At 39.2% G+C, this 13,641-nt stretch overlaps 2 protein-coding genes across 3 annotated transcripts in view; both read left to right on the top strand.

Annotated features, from left to right (window-relative positions):
• LOC125238951 overlaps positions 1 to 8,091 on the top strand; it is a 29,120-nt gene extending 21,029 nt beyond the window's left edge. Inside the window, exons 7-12 of the mRNA XM_048146451.1 lie at positions 169 to 249; positions 1,407 to 1,469; positions 2,428 to 2,510; positions 2,851 to 3,001; positions 4,100 to 4,182; positions 4,850 to 8,091. Of these exons, the coding sequence (XP_048002408.1) occupies positions 169 to 249; positions 1,407 to 1,469; positions 2,428 to 2,510; positions 2,851 to 3,001; positions 4,100 to 4,182; positions 4,850 to 4,883 (495 nt within the window). The 3' untranslated portion in view covers positions 4,884 to 8,091. The remainder of the gene's footprint in view (positions 1 to 168; positions 250 to 1,406; positions 1,470 to 2,427; positions 2,511 to 2,850; positions 3,002 to 4,099; positions 4,183 to 4,849) is intronic.
• A 664-nt stretch (positions 8,092 to 8,755) lies between these two features.
• LOC125238761 (40S ribosomal protein S21) lies at positions 8,756 to 11,436 on the top strand. Of its 2 annotated transcripts, XM_048146190.1 has the most exons (4): positions 8,756 to 8,844; positions 8,925 to 8,983; positions 9,126 to 9,317; positions 11,370 to 11,436. In XM_048146190.1, the coding sequence occupies exons 2-4, from the start codon at positions 8,934 to 8,936 to the stop codon at positions 11,377 to 11,379; spliced, it is 252 nt and encodes an 83-aa protein (XP_048002147.1). In that variant the 5' UTR covers positions 8,756 to 8,844; positions 8,925 to 8,933; the 3' UTR covers positions 11,380 to 11,436. The 2 variants fall into 2 exon arrangements, with proteins under 2 accessions (XP_048002147.1, XP_048002148.1); XM_048146191.1 differs by lacking the exon at positions 11,370 to 11,436 and having other exon boundaries at positions 9,126 to 9,321.
• The last annotated feature ends 2,205 nt before the right edge of the window (positions 11,437 to 13,641 follow it).

The following is a 13,641-nucleotide window of genomic DNA, read 5'->3' on the forward strand; positions in this document are numbered from 1 at the left end:
AGCTTTTCTTTCGAAGCATTACATGTATATCAGTTCAAGAACTAATTTACCATGCATGAACCGGAACAGTTAAAGGAACCGATATTAAAATTTGCGTCTGTCGAGAAAAGACATGACCTTAAATCTCAAGTTTCGTGTGCAGAAAGCTAACCTATAGTTGTGTCGCAGTGTCCGCTGTCCCCCACGCGGCGCGCGCCCGACGACGAGCGGCTGGAACATCCCGCCGCCATGACAAGATCGCAGTACGATGTAAGTCGAAAAACTGAACTTACCCCACTCACACCCTTAACCATTTGACAGGTCCTTTCACGAAACCTGGCACGAGTGGAATTAACAAAGTTTTGATTACGTGTTACATCTGTATCGATATACAGTCGTAACTCTCGAAAGCCATTATTTTATTGGTTAATCGTTAATCTGTCACACACATGCATATTTTCATTCACTCATTTATACTATTTGTGCCAGATCTTGTGAATTGACATGTAAGTAAGCACCGGCGTCATACATTTGTGTGTACTAATAAGATAAAATAACACCAAAATCAGTAACACCACAGTATTTTGAGTGCATATCATAGTAAAGCTGAGAGTATATTTAAATTATTGGCTTTTTAAAGTTTTCATAATATTGTAAATTATAAACAGTCGTCAAATGTATGTTGTAGTAGTAATTATTTTGAATCATTCACGGTTAGCTTCATTAAACTTATATTGAGCGGGATTTAGACCATAATTACTGTTTTTATCTGTTTTGATTTTTGTTGAGTATCATGGACTATGGCACCGGTCTCATCAGAAGCGAGGAAGTTATGAGCTATCTATCGGCGATCAAAACGAACAAAAGGTAGTGGCTCCCGTGTTATAAAGACACGCGGTGATAGCGCGAGCGTCGCCGAGCTGCGAACTATAAATCACTCGTTCTCTCTTTTATTTACACTGGAGCCAATATCTTTTGTGCCTTTCTATCACCGATAGATAAAATAATATAAATAATAAATATTATAGGACATTCTTACACAGATTGACTGAGGCCCACGGTAAGCTCAAGAAGGCTCGTGTTGTGGGTACTCAGACAACGATATATATAATATACAAATACTTGTATACATAGAAAACATCCATGACTCGGGAACAAATATCTGTGCTCATCACACAAATAAATGCCCTTAGCGGGATGCGAACCCGGGACCGCGGCTAGCAGGCAGGGTCACTACCGACTGCGCCAGACCGGTCGTCGAAACTCAATCAATAGTCAGTGAATAGATAGGTCATAACTTACTCGTTTTAGATGGGGTCAGCGCCTAAATCCCCGCAAGTATAAGTTCCGCCGTAACCGCAGTAGCGTCGGTATAGTTGGTAGCTAGCGTAGAGCAGCAGTAAAGCAGGTGCGGTGTAATGTTGCAGCCGCGCTGGGCGCGCGAGCGCGACGCGCCGCTGCGCCACTCCGTGTCCGCGCACAGCGTCAAGGTACATATATACTATATCTATGCGTTTAAAGCTCGCCCACACATGCGCTTTTTGATGCGCTATCAAAACGGAGGCTTTACCGACGTATCAGATCCGACATTGAATGTAGGAAGGAAGAATGAAAGAACGCCTTTAATATGAAATGAAATGAAATATTTATTTTCCAAGTAGGCATATTACAATGCGCTTATGAACGTCAATACAATTATATACCTACATACATACCTTTTATAATACAGGGTGGAAAGATAAGTCAGGTCCTGGAGGCTCCTTATGCTGGCTCATTTTACTTAATGAAGACATTCCTTTATTTTTTAAACAGAAACGAAACTGCATTCAAAGATTTTGTTTATGTCTGTTCATAAAATATCGTTGTAGATCACACACACGCACACTAGCAAGCTTCTGAAGCTTATTCTCACATGCAGCTCACATTGAATGAATACCTACTAACATGTGATATGACACTGCACACATCGCTACATCATCGTTATTTAGTAACTGTACATATGAACGAGTATCTTTGTTCAAGAGCCATTAAAATAAGATTATAAATCACTATTTTGCCAACTTTAAAGAACTTTCTGTTTACTATTCATTCCTCAAACAAGATACAAAACATAACACTGTCATTTTTATCTGTTTTACTATTAGTAACTGTTTTCTCAGAAAAAAATTACACAACACCCAAGTCACCATACTCGGATTTATTAAATTAGTTGTAACAAATTTTACACAACATTAAACTGTTCAAAAATGTCATTAAATGAAATAAAATTATGGAAACGGATTATATCGCGTATAATGAATTTACAATTCATTCCGATGGTTCGAACACTTCCGTAAACCGTTTCCATAGTTTTATTTCGTGAGTAACTACCGCGGTAACCGCAGACAATGTCATTAAATGGTTTGTAATTTATAAATAGTATAATAATTATAATGATTTCCATTGCAGGAGTACGCATATGCGGTGAACGGCGACTGCAGACTCGGCGTGACGTCTCCGCACGAGCAGTACGGCGAGCGAGGCGACAACAGGTGCCTCTCCAAACTAATTCATGACATAAGGACGGGTCTGTCTCGCGGCGATGTAGCTCGCGCCGAGCATGTGCCAGCAGTGCTGTAGATTTACAAACACACATCTGTGATTCCACAAATATCTACAAGTATATGTGTCGTTTTGTTTGTCCGTCTTTCACGGCAAAAAGGAGCGACGATTAAACGTGATTTTTTAAGTGGAGATAGTTGAAGGGATGGAGAGTGACATAGGCTACTGTTTGTCTCTTTGAACCCCCTACTTCCCTAAAATGGGGGGAAGGGCATTCCGCAATTTTAGAAGCTAGTAAAATATATGTATAATTATGTTTGTACCTTCCAGATCGGACTACACCCCGAGCACGGTCGGCCGCGGCGACTGGGAGCGCGAGCGAGACAGGGAGCCCCCGCGCGAGCGAGACGCACATAGCGCAGCCTTCCCCTCGGCAGTCATGGGGGAGCATCGCGGGTTCACGCGCAGGCCGGTCACCAGGGTATCCACATTATTACGATCATCATTATTAACAACCCATGTTGCTAGGCAAAAGCCTTCCTCGATACACACACACATACACACACACTTTCACATACAGTCAAGTCCACCAATTGGAACACTAGGCCACTCTACAACCATGTCACCCCACATGGAGTACTGCTGTCACCTTTGGGCAGGAGCACCTGGATACCAGCTTGGACCCTTTGACTCGATCCAGAGACGCGCTGTACGAATTGTCGACGATCCCAAACTCACAGGCGGTATTGAACCCTTAAGTCTAAGGAGGGACTTCGCCTCCTTATGTGTGTTCTATCGCCTGTACAATGGGTTGTGTTCTGAAGAACTGTTTGACATGATGCCAACGGCCACTTTTCATCATCGCACCGCTCGCCATCGACAGGGCGCTCATCCACACACCTTGCAACCTAAATGGTCGCGCACCGTGCGGTTTCAGAGGAATTTCCTCCCACGAACGCTCCGGCTGTGGAATGAGCTCCCTGTCGAGGTATTCCCGATGAACTACAGTATGGGGTTCTTCAAAAAAGGAGTGTACAAGTTTCTAATGGGTCGGCAACGCGCACGTGACACCCCTTGAGTTGCGGGCGTCCATAGGTTACGGTGACCGCTTTCCATCAGGCGGGCCGTATACCTGTTTGCCACCGACGTGGTATATAAAAAAAAAAAAAATGTCAAAATGGCAGTGAGAGATTTCTTACAATCTGATTTATAACGTCAATATATATAATATGACAGAGCTCTACAGTGGCCTAGCTAGAGTTCCAATTGGTTGACTGTACAGCTTGGCAAAAAAAGAGTAAAAATGGCACTAATATTTTTACCATAGCAACACTAATATTAGTAATTAGTATACAGAAGCGACTCAGTAGTTGCCACATGCAAAACGGTTTACGTAGACGGTGGCGCCCCTAATATTTTGTACTCTTTTTTGCCAGACCCTCCAGTCTCTGTCAAAGGCGCCCAAGTCGTCCCTTGACGAGCAATAATCGAAATTAAGACTTACTTAATACTTTAGTATAGACTACAGATATTCACTTGATTAATATTAGATAGTCATGTAACAATTCCTTTTGGCCAGAACTCGAACCTGCTGTCGGCCGTGCTGTGCCTGGTGAAGGAGCTGGACTACCCGTCGCTAGAGGTGGCCGAGATGGCCGTCCGGTAATACACCAGAAACACTACTTTATAATACTTGTTTCTTTTCATCACAGAACGGCTACAAATTAGAGCGTCACTATCAACATTTCTGCTGAAATTCCAGATGGAAAGTCTTTACTACAGAACTGAACATTTAAACTGAATTGAAAGCAATAAGGTTTCAAAGCAAGTACTATTTTAATCATCCTCCTTGCGTTATCCCGGCATTTGCCACGGCTCATGGAAGCCTGGAGTCCGCTTTGACAACTAATCCCAAGATTTGGCGTAGGCACTAGATTTTACGAAAGCGACTGCCGTCTGACCTCCCAACCCGAAGGGTATACTAGACCTTATTGGAATTAGTCCGATTTGGTCACGATGTTTTCCTTCACCGAAAGGCGACTGGCAAAATATCAAATGGATTTTGCACATAAATTTCGAAAAACTCATTGGTGCGAGCCGGGGTTCGAACCCGCGACCTCTGGAACGAAAGTCACACGTACTTGCCGCTAGGCTACCAGCGCTTACCAGTAGTATTAATAGTTTTAAACTCTGTGATGAGTTTAAAGCGAAACGTCCGGAGGGTGTTACAATTTGGTGCCGTGACCAGGATTTTACAAGCCAAGTTATAATTTGTCTACATCGGTGACTTGACAGTGATAATTTGATGATGGAAGGTAACATGTTGCAGATGCCGCATGGACGAGCTCGCCAACGGCCAGTGACCCGCCGCCGCCGCGGACGCCGTGTAGCGTGGAGCCGCGTACAGTCCGACCAAAAAGAGTAGAAATTAAAAAGTGGCGACATTGCAGTGTCATCCCTTTCAAATCAATATTTGTGTGAGTAAACGGTACACTACGATGTTGCCACTGTTTAATTTGTACTCTTTTTGGTTAGACTATAACTGCGCCTGGCGGTGACGCTAGTGACACTGCGAGCGTACTGAACACTGTCAGCGAATACTTTCTTTGCCGTACGAATGATAAGCAAGCCAGACGAAAACAACTACTCCCAAAATAAAAGTTTATTAAGTTCATTAGACTCCCGATATTTCGACAGAGCTTGCATCATGATCACGGGTAATATCGGGAGCTCACTTTTTGGTGTAGGTACGGTCAGCCAAGAAAGTGGTTTACCACTTTTCGACTCTATTTTAAACTCATAAGGTCGAAAAGTGGTAAACCACTTTTTTGGCTGACTGTACCACGGCAAAGTAAAACAGTAGGCTATTTGACCACAGTGACATTGACACTGACAATTTAGTTCTTATTTCTGGATTGATAAGTAACATTGTTACTCAGCGTCAATATTTCCTGGTTGATCAGGTTATGAACGGCGAGGAGTCACTGTTGCGAAACAGCCCACTGGTAGCTGACAGCAGGTACACAGACTAGCCTGTAACCGGCAACATCATACCGAGTGTCACCACAAGTGCGGTGTGCGGTGTGAGTGCAGAAACGGACTGCGAATGTTGTGAGCGTCAAGTAGGTTGTGATCTACGTAACTACGTTCTCTACGTTAAACGTGAACTAACCACTAAATTTGTGTATAGTGAGCTAAAAATCTGATGTAATATGTGTGTACTATTGCAAATTGTAGTTCAACCAAAATTTCAGTTTCGGCACAAATACCACAATTTCTTCCAGAAATATGTTTGTGAAAAATTTAACCCTTAGATGCACATGGTATCAAAAATGTCTAAAAAATTATTGAAATCCACGTTAATTTTAATATAATATGATATAATATGACAAAGTCTCATATTGAATTATTGACGTCAGTCTAAAGTTATCATTTTGGTAGTATCTTTTAACCGCCGACGCAACGGGGTGTTATAAATTTGACGTGTCTGTCTGTCTGTGGCATCGTAGCTACCGAACGGATGAACCGATTTAGATTTAGTTTTTTTTTGTTTGAAAGCTGAGTTAGTCGGGAATGTTCTTAGTTCCATGTTTCATGAAAATAGCACCACTATGTCGGGGGTTTTTCCAAAATTTTAATTTTGTGGTTCGGTTATTATTTGATACATATGCATCTAAGGGTTACCTATTTCGAATGATACCGATTTTTTTCGAAACTTTATTTTTCCGTTACTATATAATATATATATATATATAAATTGTAACTAGTAACTACAGTTTCATCTACTTGAGGTAATAGATGTAATAATGTAAAAAGTTAATATTAAATATAGGTACATTGTAATTTGTAATGAAGTTCAAATTTCGTTTTTTCCATGCAATAGAGAATGCAGGTGCACTTTTTGAAATTGTTTTGTAACTTGTACTAAGTATTTAATTTATATTCCTTTTCTCAGTAACAATAATACTAACAATATGAAATACATATAAGTATCTTTTTATTAATTTTGACATGTCCATGAAATTATATCTACTATAAAAGGCAAATATTGAAAAAAGTACAGTCAACGTCAAATATTATGACTGACTGCACACTAAATATACTCTCGAGTTGGTTTCTTCTACACACTTCAAGAGTGAACAGGCATCTTCTGGGCGAGCTCACTCCATCGTAGGCCACGTCTTTGCCTTTAGCTAGTCTGTGGTCAAGAGTAAGCCCATTTATAATAAAAAAAAAAAAACTTCCGACAGCAAACATATCTATCCAAAGCGGGTCTCTATTGGTTTTGTTCCCATAAAGTTTTAATGTGTCGTTTGTCCACATTTTCGTTAGTCACAATTAGGTTATTCTCGGCAACGCGTAACTTTTCAGGATTGCCGTAAAACAAACCTAACCTAACCTATCTATAGATGATCTAAACGAAAACCCTGAAAAGTGAACCGTTACAGAATTATGACTAATGATAATCTGGCAGTCATTCCATAATATGACTTTCAATCATTATGTCAAACAAAAGGATCCGATCTAAACAGTGTTCAGATATTTTTGGTTGAGTAAATAAATAAATAAAAAAAAATAAAAAAAATTGAAAATTGCCTACTTGAGTTGTACATATTTATTTGACTTTGACTGTCCCAATTAAAAAAAAGTCAAAACGTGTCTTTACATTGTCATCAAATCACAGAAATGATTGAAATTATTCTAATCTGTGATGAGAACACTATGAAATGTGTTGTTAACTTCATTTTGTACGCGTGTTGTTACGCCTTGTTTAGCATGGTGATGAGTTTGTTATGTATTATAGTTTACATAGGTTTATTTTAATGTTTTTTACTTTATATTCATCGACACAGATGTAACACAGTGGGTTTATCAAATTGACATTTCTTTACAGTTTGTATCAAATCTGATACATTAATATATCTATGAGCTTGTTTTTACAAACCTAATACTGAAATTATATTTTGATTGCGTTACTTTTTTACCATTCTGTAAATTAAATAATACAAAAATAGAAAAATTAATATAATTATTCAATTTTATTATCAAAGTGTAGTTTTAGTATTGGAGATGTAGAAACACAGTTATAATATCTTTAGGCTGCCTGTCCACTGAGAAGCAGCGGAAAGGAGAATAAATTTGCTTCAGTGGTCAGACTGCATTATTAATCTGTAAGTCTAAAGCAACAAGTTGTTGCAAATGAGTAACAAATTAAACATACAAATTAAAAGTAAAAACACTTGTAATAAATACCTACAGTCAGCAATAGAATTGTTCCTAGAAGTTGATCTGAACTTTGCCTCCTGAGTCCCGGGAGCAATTATTTGTTTTTTTTTTTTTTAATTTAAAACCCTCACTTTTGTAACACACTAAAAGTTCAAAATAGATTTTGGATTATGTACAAAAAAAAATCTCGAGGACGAGGTTATGAGAAATGTGTGCAGATCATTTTAGAGAGTACACTCAGATTCAGTTGCTGACTGTACGTTGACTTGAACAGACTGGCTGTGTCCGGTTGAAATAAATCTACTTTTGTAGGCTGGCGCCCGTGTCAATAAACAAATACCCACACTTTTTGTTTTATTTTCCTTTACCCAATAACTCATCAAAAATGATGGATATGCTTATTAGTTATCACTTACAACATTTGGAAAGGAATATTGTTTTCAAAAGTGGCTAAGTCGATTCAATTACAAAGCACATTTAATTACAGTTATCAGTCAGTACTTGGTCAGTATTTCTTATTCTTCATGTGCCATCTCCGACCAGGAGGTCGGCGACCATATGTCCATATGTCTCTCTATTTTGGTCAGTACTAAAGGTTGCAAAATAAGATAAAAAAAAAATAGTAGAAAGTTGACTTCCCATCTTCCTATATGCTTCCCACTAAATATTTTCACGCCTTTCTACTGACAAAGTGGTTGCACCTGACTATAATTTACTAAGTCGATTGTGCTAATCGACGCCTGCTGTTTCCATAAAAAAATAAATCGTCCTAATGCCTAATGCCTAATGCAAAAAGGCCTAATGCCTCAGTATAGATTATAATCGATTATGATAAGAAACCGATTACCGATGTCTATTTCTGTAAGAAATAAGATGATTTTAATTTATTACAGCATTACTAGCCTAAAAAAATACAGTAAATAAGAGCTAAAAGCGCTTATATTAAGAGGACAGTTAACCGATTCGTTATGGAATCAATTGTATAAATCGGTTGTAATCGGCTCTAGCACAACGTAAGAGAACTATGGCAACATTGATCGCTGTCCGCCATCTTTCTTTTCGCTTCTGTCATATCCGTGATCCTCGCGATTATTTTAGGTTAGTGCGTGTTTTCCACAATAAAAATACATTAAATGACCCAAAAATCATTCTAAACAGTATAAAATTGTGCATTTCAGATAATCAAAATGCAGAACGACGCCGGTGAATTCGTTGACCTGTACTGCCCCAGGAAATGGTTAGTGTCATTGTTAGGTTATACTATCAACTTTTGCTCATGTATTTACGTATTTCTGAGCTAGTGAAGCTGTAAAAATGCGTAAAATACACACAAATATAGTTTAAACAGTGTGTTAGAAGTGTTTTATAATTGTTTACAGCTCGGCGAGCAACCGCCTGATCCACGCGAAGGACCACGCGTCCGTGCAGCTGGTGATCGCGGACGTGGACCCCGCGTCGGGGCGCGCGGCCGAGGGCTCCAAGATGTACGTGGTGTGCGGCGCCATCCGCCGCATGGGAGAGAGCGACGACTGCATCGTGCGGCTCACCAAGAAGGACGGCATTCTCACCAAGTAAGTATTCTTATTAAGTCTCTAGGCTCGTTTTATAGAGGTTTTGATGAGTACACTAAGTAATTTTGTTGCGTCTGTGTAAAGAATAAAATAATAAATAAATAAGTCGGATGATCGGACTGCAACACAAAAAGAGAAAAATATTGGGTTGGTAAGAAAGTAATGAGCGAATCATAACCAATATTGTAATTTTTATTTAATTTATTATTTTAATCATTTATCAAAAATATAACGGCCTTCGTTATCTACTACTTGTCTCCATCGTTCTGGTAAAGAATGAATAGCATCGGCGAAGAAGTTCTTAGGTTTAGATTCAAAAAACTCAGCTATGTACTGTCGTAGATGGGCTTGATCATCGAACTTGTTTTCATTCAAGGCATTGCTTAGCGATCTGAACAATGCGTAATCCGTAGGTGCCAAGTCTGGAGAGTACGGTGGATGAGGTATCACTTTCCAACCTAGCTCCAATAGCTTTAGCCGAGTCAGTTTTGCAATGTGTGGGCGAGCATTGTCGTGTAAGAAAAAAACTTTAGCATGCTGTGGACGATTCTGTCAGATTTTTTGGTTTAAATTTTCAAGCTGATTACAGTATACTGATGCGGTAACAGTCATTCCACTTGGTAGGAGTTCCCAGTGAATAATACCATGAATATCCCACCAAACGGACAGCATAACTTTTTTCGGGTGAGGCTCTGTTTTTGGTGTCTCTATTCCTTTTTCGTTTGGAGCTAGCCACTGACGTTTGCGTGTGTGATTTATATATAAGACCCATTTTTCATCTCCAGTGATAAGATGGTCCAACCAGTTGAATGTGCGGCGAAAAGACAGAAGTTGTATGCAGATATCGGCACGGCGGTTTAGTTGATCTCAATCAAGTTCGTGCGGTATCCAAACACTGTATTTGTAGTTTTTTCCCAACTCGTGTAAATGTGTTTCTATGGTGACATGAGAGCAGCCTAACTCGGTAGCAAGAGTACGACTCGTTAGCCTCGGATCTCCTTCAATTAAGGTTTTTAATTTGGCTACATCAATCTTCACCGGTCGACCAGACTTAGGTTGATCTGATAATAAAAAGTCGCCACTACGAAACCGCTGGAACCATCGTTTCGCCGTGGCCTCAGACACAACTTCAGGAGCAACACGCTGACATATATTACGCACTGCTTCGGCGGCTGAATGGCCAGACTGAAATTCATATAGTAAGCAATGCCTTACATGCACTTTTAATTCGTCCATTTTCTTCCTTATATTAGCTCGGCGACAGCTAGTGAATGACTGACGAGAAACTGTGCGACTCGCCCTTTATATACTTTCGACCATAGAAGATTCTAGAACTCTCAAAAATTTTATGTGGAATTCAATCGATCGCTCATTACTTTCTTACCAACCCAATAGTATCTTAATTCTGTCCTTTATTCATATTGATCAATTTTATTTACAAAAGAATGAAATTCTGAAGGGCGGCCTCACTTTTTAACTATATTTTAATTTGTTTCTCTTGTTTTGTTCTCAGTTTTCTGTGACTTTAATCAAACCTTACAATTTTGACTCACTTGACTTATATTGACAATGTATATTTTTGTTTGAACACTACAAGCAGTCATGGGATCTTGCAGCACTTTGTTAGCACTTTACAGAGATCTTTGCTTTTCTTGTTTTACCCCCCCCCCCCCCCCCTGTTCATAAACGTTCTAAAGTTGAGAAGCCATTTACACATTTGCTGCAGCATTGAGTTTGAATCGGCCTGATGTGTATGGATGTTAAGTTAACTAATTACCACAATGAATGTGTTAGTGATTGTTGGTCCTATTCCAGCATATTCATATGATAGAAATGGACATATATTATGATTATTTGTGTCATTATACAGCAAAACAGCCCATTTTGTGATTGATGTAAGGATGTCTTGGTAAAGATACTAGAATATTATATGTATATCATCCTTATGGTATCCGACAAAGTGGGACGTTTTACTAAACTTCTTCACATTTTTGACTTGTGAACTTTAATTATATTTAAGCACTAAATTCAAATTATTTTCGTTTGTTTCAGGAACTACTGATGCAGTTAGTTGTGTAAGAATAAATTTATAAAAAATAAAAAAAAGTATAAAATCTGACTTTGTTTGTTTTTATAAAATTTCATTCAATCAAAACCACCACCAGAAAAAATGTTTAACCTCTGGAATGCCTTGACAAAATTTTTCTACGGAATGAACTCGTCGTATTATTGCAATAAATTCAATAAATTTTTATCGTTGAAAAAGTGAACTTGACATTTAAAACAATAAATTAGAATTCCCACGCATTGCTCAGTACTTAGGCATACCAAGGGTAAACCATTTTGACATTTGTTCTACTCATTCGATTTTGAACTGTAATAGAGATGTGAAGTGTGTTGGGCAAGCAATTTTGCTGCTACCGATTATAAGGTTAGATTAGAAATATTAGTATTTTTTGAAAAAACCTTGTGGCCTGGAAAAGGGTTATTAATACATGCAGTGCCCAGCCACCATACCATGATATTTCATTTATTCAATATGGCAGCCTCGTGGGCCTTTGCCAATAACAAGTGTATTACATAGATATAAAAAACACCGATGTATGCAAGTAAGTGATTAGGCCTTCACGTTGCACTGGAGGATAGCTGGAGCAGCAGTACAAAGCATGATGGCGGCCGGGACCACGAACTGCCGAGTGATGTCTGTAGAATTGGATATTCGCATCTCCAAAGGAATTCTTCATCAACTGCACCCTTTGCGTAGGCTATTTACTGCATATTATCCTATCAAACATATACATGTATTAAACAGCAGAATGCAAAAATAAAAAATACATATTTGGAGAAGGATCCGCCATGTTCCATGGATCAATCGAAAGTCCCGTACCATGATACTACGCATAGATCATGCAAACGTATCTACTTGGCATGTCAAATGAGCTCAGTAAAATCCACAGAGTTGTCCGTCTCGTTACGTGCTATTTAATGAGGAGGCACACTGACATTTTATCCCGCCAGGCGGCGCCTGTGCAAGTGTCTAGGCATGTCACTGTCATTCATATGTGAGAAAGAGAAAAAACATCTCGCTCTCACGTATGGATTAATAGGGTGGCGCCATCTGTCATAACCTTTGAGTGTGCCTTATTGCAACAACACATTTAATTTAACACACACACAAAAATTATGAACACTCAAGGGCCTGAGACATATTTAAAATCACAGGTAAATGATAACTTCAGTACAAGATCTGACACGCTCGGTCCCTATACAAATTGATGAACTTGTTTCTTCTATCTAAATCTAGTTCTGTGGTGCCAAGTGTAACTCTATCATCACTTGAAATGTGTATACTACTACCACAGACATATGTAACTCCGTATAGACAGCTACAGTCTAAGAAAATCGTTTTGTTTTACACATCCGCTTCTGTTCCGGTTCTGTTATTTTTCAAACGGAAGTTATAGCGGATGTCGGAACCTAGCGCGACGGTGGGACATGAGCGGCGTAAGTAGATCAAAGACCAACAGGTCTATACCTGTCAATCTCTCATCTCTCCGCTTGCCACGTGCTGCGATACTAAACATCAATCGCTTTATTCCATTGCGCGCCAATATTTGTCCTGTCCACCTAGTTCTGTAGCGAGTGAACAACTATTCAGTGGTGCAGGGCATATCTACGGAGAGTTCGCCGCGAGCAGCCGTTGCGAGCGGTCGGGTCGAGCGGAGTGGATCGCTTCGTTTGCCTCGATACCTAGACTGTGTTGTTTTCCTTATTTCCGTGCGCATCGCAGGTGTGCGATAACGCATCAATTAGTGAGCATTGCGCCGCTTATCTTTATAAATGGTGATTAATGGACACTGATGATGAAAACTACAAAGAACCAACAAGTGATATTAGTTCTATGAATAATAGTACTAAAATAGTGAATAATCAATCAAACAATATGAACAAGTGCAAAGTAAATAACAAAGTAGTAGGGTCAATCTTAAAAGACTCGGATGGCAGATTTCCAGTCGAATGCTGGCACTGCTCGAAAATAAACAACGTAAAGAACTTTTACCAGTGGCATAGTGACCAAACCAATATTAAACAACTTAAGTGCAGTGATTGCCATAAAGAAACTAGTGTCAAATGTTTTCTGGAACTGATTCCCAATATAGAAAAAGATGAATTAAATGGTTGTAGCCATATTATACGAATCATTTCGTGCAATGCGGCTTCATGCCAAGTAAATAATAAAAATTGCCGTGAATGCAATAAACAATTCCACATTAAAATCATTCCGAATCTTGATTTGATCAGCAAAGAGCGAGTGATTTGTGAA

The sequence above is a fragment of the Leguminivora glycinivorella genome, chromosome 24 (genome assembly GCF_023078275.1).
Source record: "Leguminivora glycinivorella isolate SPB_JAAS2020 chromosome 24, LegGlyc_1.1, whole genome shotgun sequence".
In the NCBI taxonomy this organism is placed as follows: domain Eukaryota; kingdom Metazoa; phylum Arthropoda; class Insecta; order Lepidoptera; family Tortricidae; genus Leguminivora; species Leguminivora glycinivorella.

Bases quoted from the DNA above. Each gene is read 5' to 3' on its own strand.
- LOC125238761 (XM_048146190.1), top strand. From the start codon at position 8,934: ATGCAGAACGACGCCGGTGAATTCGTTGACCTGTACTGCCCCAGGAAA. The intron at 8,984-9,125 runs GTTAGTGTCATT...AATTGTTTACAG, and splicing joins CTGTACTGCCCCAGGAAATG to CTCGGCGAGCAACCGCCTGA.